We start from the raw sequence: 20,181 nt of genomic DNA, 5'->3' as shown, positions 1-20,181 counted from the left end.
TGTAATGCTGGGTCTTGATTTATTATGGCCCATGAGCCATAGGTCAATTAATGTAACCATGTAAAATAGTAGGAGTAGTTAATTTTCAAGAATTATTTTGTACTTCACAAATACATATTCATTGGCAGCTTTTCCATGCTTGTTATGTGAAAAATGGCAAAGAATCTTTAGTGTTATATTTTACTTCTTAAGGTAACACATGGAAGATCATACAGTTAAATAATTTTCACTCAGTTCATGACTGGTATAGGAATAAGACTGCATGGCATCTTTCTGTACACCGTGATTTATTTTAAAAACCATTTAATTTTTACACTCATACAGATTAAAATGAGCTTTTCTCAAGGGATCAGAATGTCAAATTTTCCTTGGTACCCTGTGTTTTTAATTTCTGATGTATCTTGAGGAGAAGGAAAAGAACAAAAGCATGGCGTCTTTCATAATTTTGTGAGTAGTCTGAATAGCAGCAACATGGCCACCAGTAGAACAGAAATAGTTTTAATGTTTGTCTCCTTTCTTATACTTAAGAGTTGGTGGTCAGTGGGTTTTGTTTTGCGGTTTTTTTTTTTTTTTTTTTTTTTTTTTAATCTTGGCCCCATACTTTCAGAAATCTGCTTCTTGCACTCCTGAACCTGTCAATAGGGCTTCTGTGCCCATGTGGCAACAGCTACTTTTTGTTAAGTCCTAACTAATTGGCTATCTATTAGGCCTCTCTGTTTCTTATGCCTTTTATGATCTGGTTGTTACCCTTTTGGATTCTCACCTACTTCATGTGAGGATCTATTGGGATGCAATACTAAAAAAAAACACAGTTGTTTCTGTTACTACAGGCTATATGTGATTATGCAAGTACATGTTTGTTGTTTCAAAAAGGAAATGGGTTTTGGAGACGAATATTGCAACACAGACAAACCTGTCTAAGAGTCTTTAACAATGTGAAGGAATCTTTTTTATTTTTTGTTTAAATTATTTTTAGTCAATTGTGCAGGTTGAAAGTTTTCTTAAATGACATAATGATGAAATTATTTCACCTGGTGTGGCTACATGAGGCTTGAGCAGAAGCCGAAGATTACCTTCTGATTCCAGCAGTGCAGTAGTTTCAGTCTCTGAAGTAATTTTAGTTCTCTCGGAATTACCTTCTAAAAACAGCAATTATTGTATTGTATTACTGTATTAATTAGTAAATGGGAAGCAATTCAATAATATTCACTGTTGAATCGTGTAGCAAAGACGTACTCAAATTCTCCCTCGCTCATAAAACTACAAGTGGATTGGGAAGGGTTGATCAATGTCATTGAAAAAAGTAGAGTTGAACTGAGAGTTTTCCAATAATCAAGGTAAAAAGGATGTTTCATAACTAGCATTGTAAGATGTGAATCTGTACATCACTATTGCTCACTCTTCCATCCAAGTATTTGTTGTCATTCAGTTTCAGCATTTTGCTTTTAAGACTACCACCTTTGTATCCAGTTTTGGTTGTTGTCATAGTGGTTTAAAGATTCATGAGAAAAGTGGGGAAAAAACACCTATATCAAGGAAGATCTTATACATTTGGATGATATGAACCTTATTCTTGAGGAAAGTAAGGTAATAAATTGTCGTCTGTGAAAGTATGAAACTTTGATTGCAGACCTGGGAATAATAATGAATAGTTCTGAACACTATTACAGCATTTACACACACTGGCTTAATTATAGTTGTCGTATATGCTTTATTACTCCAATAAACAGAAAACCAATTTTTTTTTTTTTTTTTTTTTTTTTTTTTTGCATAAACCAAGCTCTACGTACAGAATTGAAGCTTTAGAAGCCCATAGGCTTTGATATCTGGTCAGATGTCTTTTGCTCTATGCATCCACTGGTATGTAAGATTTATGTAGGTCTTAATGTGTGTCCTTGAAACATCTTCATAATTTCCCCTTATTTTATGCTCAAAGCAACAGCAGCTGCAGAAGACTTAGATGCAGAAAAACACATTAAAAATAAAAATATTGACCAAGAAAGAACATGTCACCCTGTTTTGGATATATGAAAATGTCTGTTAATCCTTACATGAAAACTTTATTAAAACCTTACTGAAGAAATATTTGAATCTGAGTGAAAATGAAGGCACAGGAGAAAATTAAGTAGTTTGATACTGATATTGGTGAAATAGGTATGCTCTATAAGTTCTACGCTAAACAGTACTACATAGTATTAGTCCTTTCTGTTGTGTTAAGGATACAAATCTGACATGTGGCCAGTGAGTGGAGCCCTCCTGTTGAGCTATGAGACTCAGAAAGTGCTCTCTTGCTTTCTAAAGCCCTTCTTGGAGAGGAGTTTGTGTAGCCAGGCCAGTCTTACTTCCAGACATGATCAATTGTTTATGTCTATAGAGTGATGTGCATAGCCACTTACCAGAGTCAACATTTGCCTGTCAGAATCCTCTCAACGGCTTTCAGTTAAACAGACTCACTAACACCTTACTGCCTGAGAACTTTCCCCCAGAACTTTCACTGAAAAAGGTTTGTTCAGCTAAAAATAGATAGTTTAGTGAGGTGACAGATAACAGATTTGGAATTGATGGTGATAAATTCACTAGTTGTGTTGGTGCTAATTCTCAAGTCTAGCTAGTATTTGCCTAACAATTCTGCTGGGTATCATTGACACAGTAACGGAGGTGCAGTATCTTAACGTAAGTGGTATCCCTGCTAGTGGGGAAAGGATGATGAGTCTGACCCACCAACCCACTCAAGTCAGTGGAGTGGTTCCTCTCTGCAGAATGTTGGCAGAGAACCAGATTTATACTCTTAATGAGAAGAAATTGGGATGTGTGCTGATGGGCATCTTAACAAGGCTTGTGTTGCTTAATAAAGATAGGTGAGGGAGAGGGCAAGGCCAAGACCAATGTCAGTGTTTGGTACAGGGACGCAATTACTCTTCAGGCTTAGATTAAATGAAATATTCACCAAAACAACATTGGGCAGTGAGGCCTCTGTCCCAGAGGCCTTAGTCACTACAGTCACAGTTGTCAGACCTGAGGGGAGATGTTAAACCACACATCTTTACGTGTGTACAGACACATTTTGGTCAAATAAGTTGCTCAATTCCTACCTTTTTTCAAGACCAGTGCAAGATAGGCACGTTAATTAAATTGCATTGCTATGTAATCTGTTGACTTATGGTCACTCTGTATTTCAACACAGCAAACCTAGGACTTCATACATTTCCTCATTTTTGCAAATATTTGAGAATAAAGGCAGACTGCCTTAGTAAGACAGTATCTATATTTTCTGTGTAATAATTCAGTTTCTTTTATAATGTTCAGACTACTGAGGTGTTGAGATGTGTATCATTTAAGAGCCCCGTATTTTTCTAGCAGAAATTTGAATATCAGTTTTGTGTTCATACATGCTGAATATCTTGGTAAGTTTTAAATCCAGATGAGTTTGTGTGTGCTGCTGAAACTCAATCCAAGAGGATCCCATTTCTTCTGTTTGTAATGCTGAATGAGTCTGGAATTTTTAAGCAATTAGCTTCTTAGAATGGGAACGAAGAAGCAGTGTTAATTAAACTGAAGCTATATATACTGCTATTCTGTTCAAAACAGGAGACTGATTTTCACTTCTTCCTAGAAGAAAATAAGAGCTGTTCTGAAGAAACATACCCTATGATGGATGCATTGCTGATTCTTTTCAAACTTTTAACCAAGAAACTATCTTACTTTAGGCCTCTCAACAGTATGCCCTGAGCACCTAGCTGTTAACAAATAATGAGAGCATTGATTCCCTGAAAGGAGAAAAAAAATGGAGTGCATTAGACTATCAAATTAAAAATTTATTCCAATTAGTACTGGGGGGACTGCTTCCTACCCTACTAAATTAGGCAACTGGGAATTAATGGCAAGTGAAAATCATTATAATGACAGTCCTTTTTCATAATGATTTGAGAAATTTTCTAACAGTGTCACCGTGACCTCAGAGAGTTTCAATTGCTCTCTGTACTGAAGATGCATAAATGCTGATTAGTGACAAAGGGCTTCGGAGTACTTTTTAGTAAAGCTGAGTCTTTCGTAAATATGTGAGGTCTGGCATCTAACTTGTCAGTTAGTGTAATAAGCTGTCCATCTCCATTTGCGTAAATAACATGCCTGTGTGCTCAGAATGAAGAATTCTGTGACTTGATTTATGATATTTAATGCCCGTCTAGAGAGCTTTCAGCACAAAATTAATGTGTTTATTGAGTTCATATTCTCATTCGTTCCTTTAAACCAAAAATACACAATTTCTTTGCTGTTCTTTATTATAAGAACAGTATTTCAGTTATATTTATGGGATGAATGGGAACAGTCATAGAAATCTTGGAGATGTCATTTAAACAGCGAAGTTCCACAGTGAACCAAAATAAATGGAAATAGAATTGCATGTAAAAGATCTATGAGCAGAGCCAAGCTGCTTTGTTTTGTTTTGTTGCAAAGCAGCACGGACTCGTTAGCTGTCTGTGTGCTGACTCGATCAACAGGTTTTTTTGGGACAAATACTTTGACTCAACCAGAGTCTGTTAGTTGTTAGTAGTGTTGGATGACAAGGTGACTGGCAGCTGAATCCACAAATTTGATTGTTCTAAGTTCAGCTTTACAAGGCAGGAGGCTGATACCAGTGTACTTGTCTCCTAATTTTCTTCCATTCTGATGTATGGAAGGCTAAATATTTGTTAGAAGAAAATGTATGTGTAGATATAAGAGAATAATTTTAAGCATCAAGGTTTTTAAACGTATAGAAGGGTAGCCCATGAAATGTATGCATTGCAAAATGTCCAACAAAGGACTGCTTTTCCTTAGCTTCTGTGAGATTTACGTACCCCTTCAAGATGGAATATCATACTGCTGATGTTAAGTGAAATCTGTTAGAAGATGTCTTGCCTCTTCAAGTTCCCACTTCACAGCTCATTCAGCTGCAATAGCTAAACTAATCAGTAATTGTCGTTACAGCTTTTCTTCATGAAAAAGAACAGAACAAAGAAACGGAGAAAAATATTCTGTAGTGGAAAAATGACATTTCAGCAGAAGCCTTTCTCAAAGAATGATTTAAACCTCTGTTTACCAGAGCAGCCGTAGGTCAAAGTTACCATGGAAACAGGAAGAATTCAAATAATATTAGCAATAGCATATCTATTATGATATTGCATTAACAAAGCCATAGTAAAGGGTCACTTGTGGTTTCATTTACAGGGCTCAATTTTTGGTGATTTATCACCAATATTACAGGCTACAAATGAGAATTAGAAACAGATGGTTCAGTCTTGAATTGTCTTACTGTAATGTTGAGAGGAAAGAAATATTGCGTTTTCCCATTACTTTGTAAAAATATTTTATTTATTTAAAAATGTTTATAAAGCTTTTGACTTTTTGAATGTAGTGAGTACATAGACTTTTAGAAATAAAGCAATGGTAAAGCCTTAAAATAGGTTATTTTCATTTAGCATCTAAAACTTCTAACCCCACTAGACTGGTGACATCTGGGAAGAAGATTACTTGTAAGAATAATAGATAAAATCTTGAGCTTGATACCACGTGCATACCTTTTCCTGTGTTGGTTTTTGGAAGTGCTAAAAGCTCATTGTAATCAACATAGGTTTTCTTTGAAGACATGAGGCTTGAAGTCCACTGTGTCAGTGCACTGTCTCTGTCAGAGAAGGTGAGTCGTCCTTTGGTGGTTTGTGTGAGGGGAAAAAAAAAAAAAAAAAAAAAAGCAGCCCATTCTTTAAAGAGATAGCTAAGATTTACCTCTTGGAACAGGGGTGAATTATCAAGATTGCAAATTCTGAGGTTCTGCCTCTTGTATTCCCTGAATTTAATTATTATTAATTTTTTTAGTAAGGACGGTTCCTAACTACTTAAATGGCTAAATCTGCGTTGTTTTGTTTTGCTTTTTTTTTTTCCTCTGTGTTCTCCTGGTCAAGAAAAGAGGGAAATATAATACAACACTGATTAGACGTTTGGTCTTTGACTCTTAAAATGTTGGCTGAGGCATAGACTTAGGTGCTACCAGGATAGGGCCAGAAGTTTCTAGCACTCAGTATCAATTGCCCAAAGGCAGATATAAGTCCTGTGTTTAATTTCAGTAGTTTTGGAAAACTGATCAGTCCATGTGTTGAATGACTTGTCATACATGCATCCCTAAAGTATGTACAAACACAGAAGAAACTGAACTTTATTCAACATGAATGCAGGATACAAATACCAAAGGAGTTTTGTGAGTCTGGTAGAAAAATCAGGCACAGGAGATGTGGAAAACTTTCCCAGAGCTACGTGATCCTAATGACTGTGCTTGAACACTTAGATAGTGCTTTGCCTATTACAAAAGCTGTAAAAACAGTAACTAATCCGCAAAGCAAATTATGTTTTGCAGATGTGTACCTCTGCTGGGAGGAAAGCATATGTATGTTTGTCTGAAGGAAAAAAAAAATTGATTCATCGCGGCTTTATTTGGTCATTTGAAGTTTTATTTCATTTATTGGAATACATTTTCGTACTTTCTCAACAGAAGATTTTTTTTTCTTAGAACTGTGAAAATTATAGCTTGATGCATGAAAAATGTATGTTTCTTTTTTCTTTTTGAATGCAGAAGATCCAATTGTCGTGATTCTATTACAGACAAAGTGAATCTGAGCACTCTAGAATTATTTGAAAAAATGGCAAACAAGCAGTGAAATACCTCTGACTACAATGTTTTCTTTTTCCTTTTGTTCACACACTCAAATCTCAGTTTTCTGGTGCAGAGAAGTATGTACACATTTTATATGTGGTTTTTACTTTCTTATGCTATTGCTTGATAGCTAATTCAGTGTTAAGTGAGTGCTGCTTTGTCAGGAACTGCTTCTAATTTAGAAGTTAACTTGAATTGAACCTGCATTCATTTAAATGCTTTAATAGAAAGGACAGCAAATTTTAAATGCTGAGGGCATCAGTTGCCTCCAGTTCTGTAAGAGCTATCTGGCTTTGCAGCTAGTGTGTGTGTTGCAAACGGGTGTGCAAGCCTATGCATACATATCTGTGAGTTTGGTAATTAGAGATTGCAGTGATGGGGCTGTTTGGAGACTGGCAAATGAGGCAGTTTTTCCAGCGTACAGGTGCTGGGGATGGCTATGGTCATTGGCACCTCCCTCAACGAGGCTGTGGCAGCAAGCTCTTGCTCTCTCCAGAGTTGGAAGCTGAAAACAATGTGGTTAGTCTCTTCTTCTGCCTCGTTCCTTGCCCATCTTTTGGTGGTTTTGTGCCTCTCAACCTCCTCCCCAAGAGTAAGGGGTGGGGATCATGTATGTTTCTCATTTATGATTAAGATCATAGGCAATCTTAATTTTTGGAGCCAGGGCTTGCTCTGGTTTCATGTCCTATCTTTGGCTCTTGTCTGCATATTATCCTCCACAGAGTTGTAGCATGTGGATGGCCAAAGAACAGAAAATGTATTTGCGTGGGCTGCTAGTCTCTCCAAGTATGTTATGCAGGAGAGAAGCTGCCAGCCTGTGGTAGGAGGGTGAGGAAGGTACTGGTCGTCCCTGGGTGTCAAGTTCTCTATGAAGTATCATCCCTATATGTGCTGTTCTAGTGACAGGAAAATTGATTAACACAGGAGAAAGAATGTTGGTGTTGTGTATATATACATATTTCTTGCTCTAATGCTTTTTCCCATGGACTTTGGAAGACAAGTGCCAGTTCCCTCAGTGGGCTGATCCTGATTGACACCGCATTGTACGGCCTAACAGCAGCGCTGTCAACTCCAGCCGCCAGCAGTGGCTCTGTGTTGTGTTACTCCCCTGTGGTTTCAGTAAGCAGATCGTATTGCAGCAAAATGAACCCTGTGTGGGTGAGTGTGAACTGAGACATTACAAGAGTCCATTATTTGTAATTGTTCAGGCAAAAGGAGCATCGTTGCAGGCGTCAATTTAGTGCAGAGAGAATCAAAAGGACAGAAACAAGGATAGGATGGAAAATAGTGTGCTTTCCTTGCATAGCTAAAAATACGCGTGCAAAAATATTTTGAAGAGTAGTATGATGGATCTGAGCTCTACAGTTGAACAGTTGCCTCCTCTGATAATCTTTGGTCTTCAGGTCTTCGGGGCACGTTAATTTATAATATAAATGAGTTTCCACACTAGCTGCAGAAAATGTTCTTAGCAAATAGTACAAGATGTTTTTTCTACCTTTCTGATGTTTCCTGTGTATGTGACTAGAGAATAACATGCTTTTTGGGTGGTGCTATTCAGACAAATACAGCTCTTTTAAGCTGCTGCTGGTATATGAAAAGCATGCAGAGGCTTTACACTTGATACAGAGGTTTTTATATTGTTGGCAAAGATTGTGTTTGCTGGATTTCACGTACTTTCATTTTCTCTTTGATGTATGTGGGAGAGTGCAGAAGGGGAAATACTTCATTATGTCCATGAATTATTCAGGTACAGTTCTAGGAGTTAACATTACTTTAAATAGCTCAAGGTCTTTCTTTTTCCTTGAGTATATCTCAGAGTTTTCATTTTTATGCTGATTGTATGCCAGGCTTCTTTGCAGAGTACAATTTTGATGAAATACTATCTTTTGGCAGTCTCTAGAAATCATTTGAGGCTTGAATTAAGTATTTAATACTGATGTTTTCCAGCATCAGATATGCAGTGACTCTGATAGATACAGGTGAATTGTCATACACGCGTTCTTAGAACAGAATCAAATTACTCTCCCTAGAGTGAGTTTTCTTTGTGCTCTTTCGAAAACATTGATCTCAAATAGCCCTCCACATATATTTCTACGGAGGGAAGAAAAGGAATCTATAATGTTAAATACTAGAATGCTACTATGCATATAATACCAGGCTATTTTTCTTTCAAAGAGGAATTTGATTAACTCTTTTGCTGTGCCTCATTTCAGTTGGGAGATTTGAGTACTAAGCCCTTATACTTTGAAATAAAACAAAATGGAATAAGATGTGAAAAACTTTGTACAGAAAATGGGGAAGAGTAACAGCACAGAGGAAGATGATTCAGAAAAATTATTATTTTTAATTTATTGTAGTTGTAAGCTATTTTTGAAATGTCAGTGATTCCCTACATAATCACTTAAGCATTGAGTCACGGGGTATTATATCAGGAAAAAAAAAAAAGAGCTTTTAAAAATGATTCCTCTGGATTTTAGGGCTTTCCTTATCGTCTGAAGTTGGCAGCAAAATGGATTTAGAGATTCTTAAGGCAAGAATGCATCTGTGTAAAATGAAGCTGCTGTTGATAAGTATTTCAGAATGGGACTCCTGTGAACAAAGCTCATGCACTTGGTTGGAATTCTGACAGCAGTGAGGATTTTGCTCAGTCACACACTAGAGGAAGGGCCATGGCAAAATGTGCTCTGGGAAAAAATACCAGTTCTTTAGCGTGTTTGCTGAGCATAGGTCTCAGTTTGATAGTTTTTCTTCAGGATTACATCTGCAAAAGCAACATTGATGATTAAAATGTACTCTGTGTATTCAAGCTCATGATAGTAAGATGATATCAATGAGCGTATAACCCCAATTAGCTTTCATTGACTTTTGTGAATGCCATCGTCAGTCATTACGGCTGACAAGTAACAATGAACAGTGTAATTTAAAACGTGTGGATGCTTCAGTCTTGTTTCTTCATTGAATTGCTTACTGGGCCTCAACATCACAGATCTTAAGCTATTTCTAAGCAATGGTCAAGATTTTGTTGCAATGTCATTATACTGTAATAGAATGGAAATCTCTCACTTGTGTAACAGAAACCTGAAAACACGGGAAAAGGCCTGGTCCCAGTAGTAACCTGTGGGTGGAGATATGAAAGTACTGGTCAGGAAGCAGCCTGCATTCCTTTGCACAATCACAAAAATATGTCAGTGCCGAGCTCCCTCAAGATGCCAGCATAAAAAACGAAAAGAAATACAAGCCATTGAACATGATATTGAATAGGGACAGCATGCTAATTACAATAAAATTATAGAATAGTGCATAAAACTCTCCAAAGATGCTGCTAATGACAGAGAACTTTTGTCTACTGTGTTTAGAAGCAGGAAAGACAAAAACAAAAATGTGTGCGAACATAAAGAAATGCATCTTTTATTTACCTCTGTTGGTTTTGGGATGTTTAAAATGGGCCAATTTGTCACCTAAAACCAGTTGTTCATCTTGGTTTCCAACACTAGTTGCTGAAGTTCAGTTTTACATGGATTTTCTGTCTTGCTTATGCATATTGTAAAATTTATATGATCTTGATAGGTCCATTTATTATTGCTTGATAAAATAATATACGTTTCTGTATTTTCATATTCATTTGTATGTTTTATTGTCATTTTTGAATACGTGGGTAGTAACTTTTTCAATTATCATAGTATAATTCCATAAGCAATAATTTTACTAGGTGTATAAATTGGTTACTTGGAATAATAATGCTAGACCATCATAAAAGGGGCTTCATGAATAAAACGTTATCTTTTTTGTTGTTGTTTTACTAACAGTAGATGTGAGTTTAGTTACCTTGGGCACTTCGTATGTAGTTATTACCATGGCTGTTCTTATTTATTGCAGCTTTCAATCTTCCTGGAAGTTGTAGACTCTGAGCTCCAACAGGGCAAAAAGTATTGAAGTACTTGACTATTCTGGAAAAGGATAGAGAATTCATATACTGCATGTTAAATTTCCTTGTAGTGATCACAAAAAGGGAAGCTAGGAAGAGAAAAACAGGTAGGGAGGGAACTCAAGATTGAAAGAAAGGTCCCTTTCAGTGATGCTGACTAAACATACAATCCTGGCAAAACCTGTATTTCTATCCCGTTGTTACGTTTCAGCTTTTTCTGTGATATATCAGCATGAGTCACTGCATCTCTTTTATAGTAAAAGTATTCTGAGGTTATATTCCTAAACTGAATATCACCGATGCCAGTGATTTGAATAAGATACTTAGCATTTGGATGAAAAAAAATAGTTGATAAGTTTTATTGTTGCTAAAATCTTTAATACAAAAATTGTTACTAAAAATTATGAAATATACCACTGAATATTCCCCTGAGTTGTAGTTAACTGTGCTGCTGCAGAGGAATAGGTGTTGCAGTATGAGAAATAGTTTAGTAAGTTGGAAGGAAAAAGTGCCATCACGTTAAATTTCTGATGCACTTTAAAGGCAAAACGGTGCTAAAAGTCAAGTGGGAAAGAGACACAAAAATAGGAAATGGGTTTCAAGGTTATAAAGGGGCTATTAGAAAGTCAAGAGATTTTTGCTGCAGAGCTGCTTTCACTAAACAATTTACTTCCAGGAATAAATAAATGATATATCACCATAAATACACAACAGACATTGCCTTGGGACCCTGATGGAAGTGTTTCTTTTTCTTTTGGATAATGCCTTTAAGCTATTCACTGTGAACGTTAAAGACTTAACCTCTATTTTTTCTATCCCTCTTTTTTTTGTTATTTAATTATGTTAATCTTCAAAGACTGTAGTAGCAGTAGTGGGAGAATGAAAAGAGGGTCAAGAGGTATTAAGTTCTAAAAGAAATTACAGTTGTTACTAATTGTCATAGCAACAAAGGAGATGTGGGGAATAGTGGTACCTAGCAAGGAAGCAAAGGAGTGGAAGACATATCTCAGCCGTTCTGTGGCATTGGGCAGACCAGTCTTGAAGTATTTTTGTTTCATTATGAACGTACATGTTTTCAAAAAACATTAGTGTTAGGAGAGATCTGGGAAGCAAATTAATGCGCCTCTTCTTGGATGTGCTTTTATGCATTCCTGAGTCTGTGGAGCAACTGTTTGCAAGTCAGTATTCTTCCTTGGCGGTAGATAAGGAGAAGAAATAGGCTGCTGATCTGTCAGAATAGACACATCTCATTTCAGCTAGAGAAACTCCCTCTGTCAAGTGTTCATTTGTACGTATAAAGGAGTACAAACTTTTTGATCTTAGTTCATCTCACCTGGTGGAGTTGCTTCAGCTTAGAAGATGAGGCAAAGGTGTAGCATATATATACTCAATTAGCATGAAACCATGCTCATTACTATTGTTACGGAGAAGATCAAAGAATGTTTAATGTTGCTAACAATATGGATTAATTTGATTGACTATAATATATAAAATAATGCTAAGGAACAAGCCTGTATATTTCATCTTTTTTGGTGTTTATCAGTACTGACATGAAAAGCTTTTAGATGTTTAAAATTGCAGGGTTTGTTTTTCTGGACTTTTTCAGTGGAATGCTTTTATGTATAAAACAACATAGAAATGAATTAAGTTGTACATTCTCGGAGTATAAATTATTTTGACTGACTAGTAGTGTCTAAAGTAAGTGAACAATAAGTTCTTCCATTGTTTAGATGCTGTTTCTTTACATTTATCTGTTCTTAACTTGAGATAATCGCAGAACTGCAAGATTTGGGAGGGACCTCCAGAGATCATAGAATCATAGAATCACCAAGGTTGGAAAAGACCTAAAAGATCACCCAGTCCAACCGTTCACCTATTCCCAATAGCTCCTACTAAACCATGTCCCTCAACACAACATCCAGTCTTTCCTTGAACACCCTCCCTGGGCAGTCCGTTCCAGTGCCTGACCACCCTTTCTGAAAAGTAATACTTCCTCATGTCCAGCCAGATGGAGTCCAAGCCCCCTCCTAAAGCATGTTCCCTCCCATAGGTCACAGGTAGGTGTCTAGATGAGTCTTGAATATCTCCACAAGGAGACTCCATAGTCTTTCTCGAAAACAGTTCCAGTGCTCCGTCACCCTTACTGTAAAGAAGTTCTTCTGCTTGTTTGTATGGATAACCATTGATTCTCCTTCTGAAAAAATTAGTTGGACTAGAGGTACTTCAGTCATGTCTCTGAGAACAGAAAACAAAATCTAGTTGTGCCTTGCTGCTTCTGTTTTGCCAAGTATTTGGGTACTGTCACATTAACCCTAAATGATATTTTCAGTCTTCAGTACTACACAAGCCTCAACAGTGATTTAGAAGATACTTAAGTTTTAGGCTATCTATAACATTGAGCAGTGCGTGTTGTTCTGCTTCGGTTTAATACAGAGAAACTTTTTTTAAATTTTAATTAAGCTATTTTTACTTTGGCTTTGTTATAAGCTAACATAAATCCAGACTACAAAGGTGTGTGTCAGTGTAGGTATTGGGTACCATAACCTGACACAATGCATCTGTATCCTGTATTCTGTGTAATTACTATGCCTGTGTACTGGACTGTAATAAGTAATTTGGTTATTGAAAGTCTGCGTTTTGTTGGCTTGAAGATAATAGTTTCTATGAAGGTGGCTTGCCAGCAGCTCTCCGATAAAAAGAATAAGATGTTCTGTGTTAGATGCAACTGTAACAGTCGGTGATGCATGGAGCACTGCTTGTTCGTTGTTGGGAGATTTCTACACTTGACAGTTGTTACTTTCTGTGCTTGGTATCTGTAACTATAAGAAGAGCGTTTACAATGGGTTCTGCATTTCAGAAGAGGTGTTTTCATGCTAGTGGAAAGCAAGGGAAATGATGCAAGAGGTCCTTGTGTTGCCTATATGTTGTTTTTGAAAGAGCGGAAAACAGAATTTAAAGACATTATTACTCAAAAGAGTTGAATAAATGTAATAAGCTTTGAGTGTGAATTGGGAATTAAGGTTTGTTGGGGGGGGGGAATACTTGAAATAATTAAAAGGAATATGAAGAAGTATGGTTGGAACTGAAGTCATAAAGGGCTTTTTCTAGTTTGTGGTGTAATGCTGTTACTTTTCTTTGCTTTCCCTACAGCAGATATCTGTAGGGATCTCTAGCCCCCTAAAGCAGCTTGGTGCATTGAAACAATCACCTGATCTTTTACGAGCTGAAAATCAGTGTTTGTTTTAGATTAGAACGGGGAACATAAGGGATGTGTGTGGTGCCAATGTATTGTGGACAAGTCCAGTGTGTATTTTCCTCTGTGAATGGCTGAAGAATCATGCTGGTTCTGGTATCACTTCTAGATTTTTGAAACAAAATGCTAGCTGCAGAATGCAGGTCTTATCTTGGTTTAGACGTTTGTGACTGGAGAAAATCATGAATGTCATGTCAGAAGAAATGCCGTAGATGTACCTGACGTTATGTGATTGTACTAATTTCCCTTACTTCAAAACCTTTTCCTTTTAATCATATCATACTAATTATAGATTCTTGACCATAGAATGAAAACATTAATGGGAGGAAAATGTAAGATGATAACTTGTTTTCATCCCTTTCCTAAACATCAGATTATCTGATAGAGACTGGAGAAAATAATAGCCTCTTCTCCTTTTCGATAGTCAGGAGAGGGACTAGAGAAAATTATTGCCTCAGATGATTGCAAACACAGTAAATCACAAAAAGAGCTCGGGGACCCAAGGAGCCACACCACATAGTCAGGCTTTCTTCTCTGTCACTGTAAGACTTTATTGTTCACACAGATATTTCAAAATTACTGAATTGATTGATCATACCTGGATTTTCAGGTAATCCTATACTTGTGTCTCTTTATACCTTCGAGAAACAGAACTTTAGATCTCTGTTCAGATAATACTGGTAAGAGCAGATACTGATTAGAATTCCAAAATTTAATGAGAAACAGTTACTGATAATTTTGTGTTCTGCTTTCTTCTTTGTTTTGTTCTGTTAGTTTTTCCCTCTTTAGATATTCAAGATCCTGAAAAACAGAGAATAGTGCCAAATACATTTCTGTTTGGCCAAGTGTTTTATACTGTCTTCTCTCTAATCAAATATAAATAGAAAAATTTAATATAGCAAATTCTTAAACTTATTTTCCAGGTTTGATTGTGTGGAAGAGATTTAGACTCAACTGTTTAAATGCTTTTGCTTATTTGTTTTGTTTTTATTAGGATGTTTTGAATAACTTGGGTTCCTGTGAGTTAGATGAAGATGACCTAATGCTTGATTTGGAGTTCGTAGAAGAACAACATCACCATCGTACTGGTAAGACAGAGAAATATTGGATATCTTCAAAGAGATATTATTATTCTAGGAATACGGAATATGGAAATGTGTTCAGTACAATTACTTGGAAATAATAAAGAATAATTTCCTTAGAAAGGTAGGAGCGGGTATGCATTTATTAGTTTGATTTGTAAATACCTGTGCCATTTGACGGAAAGGTACTCTTCAACTTTGCTTTTTGCCTTCATGTGGTCAATTATTAAATGGAATTCTTCTGTACCTGTAAAAATTTCTTGTAACTGCACAGCACCAAAGGCAGACTCATGTAGTTTTCCAGATATTTACAGTGACTTCTGCCACCAGACAGTTGCAAAACAAACAAACAAACAGACTATTGCTGATGCAATTGTAACTTGATTTCGTGCCTGCTGGAATAACATGCTTCAGACAAGCAGGCCTTGACTTGAGGCGTGAGTGTAACATGATTGCTTTCGTGCACTGCATTGATTAATAGCGATAGCGGTGGTGAACTGTCCATGTGCTCAGAAGAATTGTAGAACAGGTTTACCCAAACTCTTGGTAAATCAGGGCACTTGCAGTAGGGAATCTTGCCTTCCTTTTTCCATAAGCGGGTAAGTCCAGGTAACACAAAAAGACTCAATGAGCATAAAACATGTGAGATTTATGCTTGATCACAATGTAGAGCTCTGAGTTTGTACTCTGTTGTGATGCTTCCTACAACGGTGACATGACAATGACATTATTACAGTGACTCTTGCTTTCACTTGCTATTTTCTAAACCCTTTTTTCTCCATCCACAAATGTATATATCCATACTGTACTTTTATGCAGACTCAGGTGGAAGAGAAGTTTCTGACAGTTATTCCTGCGGGTGTGCAATGTCTTCAGTTCTGCTCCCTCCTTTGCTGCAAATTTATCCAGGAAATTATTATAGACATATCATTACTGATTGAATTATGCTCTTGTTTCCATTTTTCTCTGTGTGATAATTCTATGATGTTTGTATTTAGCCACTGTGTTGTGCCATTGCAAGCCTGTTTGCATATCTATTTAAAGGGAAAGACAACTGTCTCATTGTATTTGGTAAAAAGAAGAGTAGTATAGAGGGCTGTAAAAGCAGTATTTGTGATCCTGAATATGTTTCCTAAATAAGTGAGAGCTAAAAAGTTTGAGGATAAAACTAACTCAAACAAAGGTCATTTTAACCAGGAGTGAGTAATGCTACTATGGGGTTATAGAAAGCGAACACATGGGTGAAGAAACATGAATTGAAAACAGAAAAAAAAAAACCCAACCTTTTTACAAGAAATCATAATGCTTAAACGTGATTATTTCCTGGGCCCACTGTGGACAAATTAACTGGAGGAACCATTTCCCATAAATAATATTCTCTATCATGTGCTTTGCCTTGTTTGTATTTTGTTACTTCGCATACATTCGTTGCTTCAAAAGTAATGCCTCCTATTTATTTCCATGGAGTCTACAGGAGATAGAAAGAACAACATAAGTATTTGATAGAGCAAATTCTCATTTACAAAATGCTATTTTTGAACATAGTCATTACTGTTAGCTATGTGGTTTTTTTTTTTTTTTTTTTTTTTTTTTTTTTTTTTTTTTTTTACCAACAATAAACAAGAACTCACACTCTATGCTTATAAAAATCTACATGACCATCTGGAGCATTGCATGTTATTCACTGTCACTGTCACCACTGCTGAAGCACAACATCCACTGTGCTTGCATCCACTGTTTCTTTTCCATAAATATTCAGCAAGCATTGATAAATAGTAATGGTTGCCATTTTTTCTACATGGATTACTTAAATTCCATTCCTTTGCTACCTCTGCACTTCCATGTCAGACATCATTATATCAGTCTGCCCCTCTACTGCAGTTTGTCACATGGCAACAAAATGTAAGGGAATGTTGTTTGAAAGATTCATTCTCTATTGCTGTACTACTAACTGACCTCAGATGCTGTAGCCAGTATAATAGCATAGGTGGCACTGCATTCAGGGCAGCCCTCGTATTTATAAAGCTCTGAATTAATGGTGACAGAATAGTTACGTCCATTGCATTATTATAAAAGATTTGTAGCAGCTTCTGGAAAAGCTAAGATAATAATGCTTGACATTCTTGATGAAGAAGTAATTCCAGTGGAGATGTGATATGATACGTAGTCTTTCTACTCTCAGCTCGTTATCCAGAGCTATTTTAATTCTTTGAGTATATACGCCATCTGAAAACAGGAGTCGATGATTTACATGGTATTTGATATTAGTTGATTTGTTGGACTTGTAAAAGCTTCCTTAAGGCAATGGGCTTGATTATTAGTCTATGGGTTGCTTCAGCAAAAATTATTGAAGACAATCCCAGACATACATAAAAACTTGTGAACCTCTTTTTCTCTGCTGGCAGATAATGCCCAAGATATATAGGTTTCAGCCCTGCATTATATAAGCCTAATGTATTTAAACTGTTTTTTTTTTAAACAATACGTGTTTATGTTGATAACGAGTTCATTAAGTTCCTCCCCTATGTAAAAGGGTGTGTATGTTTGACATTTCCATGAGTGTTGCGCTGTAGTTGTGGTCAGGTGGAAGTTACTGCATATAATTTTTTTCTCTTATCAAAATAGGAGCTTTGATTAGTATAAAAATGTGTCATGAACATTAAAAAAAAATGCTGTTTTTTGCATGGTAATATTAACTTCATTGTCTTTCTGAAACCTAACTTAACAATGCTACTGTGAATGTAATGCAATAAAAATCCTATTATGCTCTACATAATGATTCTGATCATAGCATTTATTAGGTTAGGGCCATAGGTCTTAGTTTTATTACGTTTTACTTGTGCCCCATTGCTACACTTTGGCTCCTTATGAGAAAATCTGCGGGGAATTACTTTAATGGGAAATGTTCTAAGGGAAGTTCAGCTTGGTAATTTAACAAATACGTTGAAATATGATGAGAATGTAATTGGAAAAAGAGTTCAGTTCCTTCTCTTACTGAGAGATAGCTTATGAATCAGGTAAGTTTCTATTCTTCAAGAGCCTAAAATAATCTGTAAGATGGCAAACTGTATGGGTAGAAGCATCACATCTTGAATAAAATATCAAAAATGTTCCTTGGTTAGGAGGCTGTATGCAGCTAGCTGTAACACTGAAACATTGAACAATTCTCAAGTGTAATGCTACACTTGGTAAATGTGATCTTTTGTTTAATGGCAAATTGACTCTTAACTGTCATTAGAAGGTCCAAGTTTTTAAAGACGTGTTAGTTAGACAGTGATTCACAATTGCTTCTGGTTTTTTTACCTGCTGTTATTGAAAGGAAGAGTAGTTGTTAGGGTGAGATATGTCTTTGATTTTTTCTGCTGAAGTTGACAGTGAGTTGATAGTTTAATGAAACAGCTATGATTTATTGATCTTAATTTTGGTGACTGTTTTTGAGTAGAAAATGAAATGCTGTTGGAAGAATTTCTGGGAGAAATTTGTACTAAGGAATGCATTTTAAAAGAGGAGATACTAATTGGCAGGATAGGGAACATTGCTCTGTAAAGCAAAGCTATGTATGAATTAAAAAGTAGAAAAAGAGAGATTTTTGTGCTTCCCCCCCCCTTTTTTTTTTTTTTTTTTTTTTTTTCTTTTAGAAATAATAGAAAATATTCTTTTCCCCAGATAAATTTTTGTGTTCTTGTTTGTTCTCTGGTTGCCCTTCCAGACTATCTTCATGAAATACAATTCCTGCAGGAAGCCACTATGAACTGTGATTAGTACTAGAAATTGAAATAAATAAATAAAAGATTCCTTAACTTTTTAATCTAACATCCTTGGAGATGTTCAAGGTCAGGTTGGATGGGGCCCTAGACAGCCTGATTTAGTGTCTGGCAACTCTGCCCACAGCAAGAGTTTGGAACTGGATGACCTTTAAGGTCTCTTGCAGCCCCAGCCATTCTGTCTGAGGATTTGCAAACCTGATACAAATGCTTCTACCTTGAATGTGAAGTTCTGTGTTCTGCAGGACTTACCATGGCCTTGCAGCTCTGCAATCCCTCATTTGTCACCTTCTCTCCTTTAGTGTGTATTAATTTATTGCTTTCACTTCTGTTTTTAAGCCTACATTGCTGCGAAAGAGATTATAAAATGGAGACAATTATAAAATGGCTCCATTTTATTATCCCACCTAACAATTGCTTTGAAATTTAATAAAATAACATTTATGTATACTTGGTGAATTGAGAGCACCACTCCTTACAAATGCAGAATATTAATCAGCTTGATTCACTGAGGTTTTCTCATACTGTTCTTTAGCTGGAATGCTTAGAAGTAAACATAGTATGACATACGTGATGAGCCTTGAGGGGGCTTTTTTATTACACTGAGAAAACTAGCCTTTTAAAATATGCTGCAGTGTGGATTTCTTGTTGTAAAGTAATTAAGTTAGTGGTTTCTATAGCGGGAAACTGTGACCTGCTTATAGAAAATGACAGCAGTAATTTAACCTTACTCATTTTTGTTTTCCCTGTTGAAACATGATTTATTTGATTCCAAGGTATTGATTAATCAAATATATAATGAAGACTTTTATCTTCAGTGATACAAGCAGTGGAGAATCCATTAATGTGGTAGGCACACATATAAGTGGATGAGGTGTGCTTATGTTGTGCATAGCTTATTGAAAAAAACAAATATTTTCTTGTCTTGCTCTGTTGTTTTAATAGCTACTAGTATATAGCAATAAATAGCTACCTTTTACAATAACGTAAAAATGCATAGCCAATTAGGGTCACGTGTGATTATTTTCACTATCTGCCATACATGTCATCAAAGTGGTCCTGCTTCATTTTTTTTTTTCCTCTCACAAAGACATCTGTGCATACCTGGGATGTACAGTGAGCAGCCCAGCTGATGTTAGTAAGAGCTGGTGGTACTGGATGTACATGCATGCTCACCTCTGCTTTGGGCTCTGAAGCACACAGTGTCTGTTGCAGAGTGCAGTATTGATTAACTGTGCATCCAGGCTGGCCTGCTGCATCCATCACATTGCTACCTGAATGCTTGCTGAATAGTTTTGAAAAATGCAGTTCAGTGTAGTTTTGGGAAGAGATTTGTCTTCAGTCAGAGCTTTAGCCATTTTAAATTTAGTACTTTGGCCTCATCCGTAAAGCAGTGATCCAATGTACATTAAAAGCATAGCTAAGTCATCTCTAACATATTTCTGAAACGATATTATTTGTCTTACTGGAAG

At 36.3% G+C, this 20,181-nt stretch overlaps 1 protein-coding gene across 6 annotated transcripts in view; it reads left to right on the top strand.

The window, feature by feature from the left end:
- Nucleotides 1-20,181, top strand: part of CCSER1 (coiled-coil serine rich protein 1) — a 617,185-nt gene that overhangs the window by 108,764 nt on the left and 488,240 nt on the right. For all 6 annotated transcript variants that reach the window (XM_042812628.1, XM_042812632.1, XM_042812630.1 and 3 more), the window contains exon 4: nucleotides 14,858-14,951. In XM_042812628.1, coding sequence (XP_042668562.1) covers nucleotides 14,858-14,951 — 94 coding nt within the window. The remainder of the gene's footprint in view (nucleotides 1-14,857; nucleotides 14,952-20,181) is intronic.

The sequence above is a fragment of the Centrocercus urophasianus genome, unplaced genomic scaffold, assembly GCF_019232065.1.
Source record: "Centrocercus urophasianus isolate 14NV4802_14NV808 unplaced genomic scaffold, USGS_Curo_1.0 seq_13, whole genome shotgun sequence".
NCBI lineage: Eukaryota > Metazoa > Chordata > Aves > Galliformes > Phasianidae > Centrocercus > Centrocercus urophasianus.
This window is presented reverse-complemented; position numbering and strand designations above follow the sequence as displayed.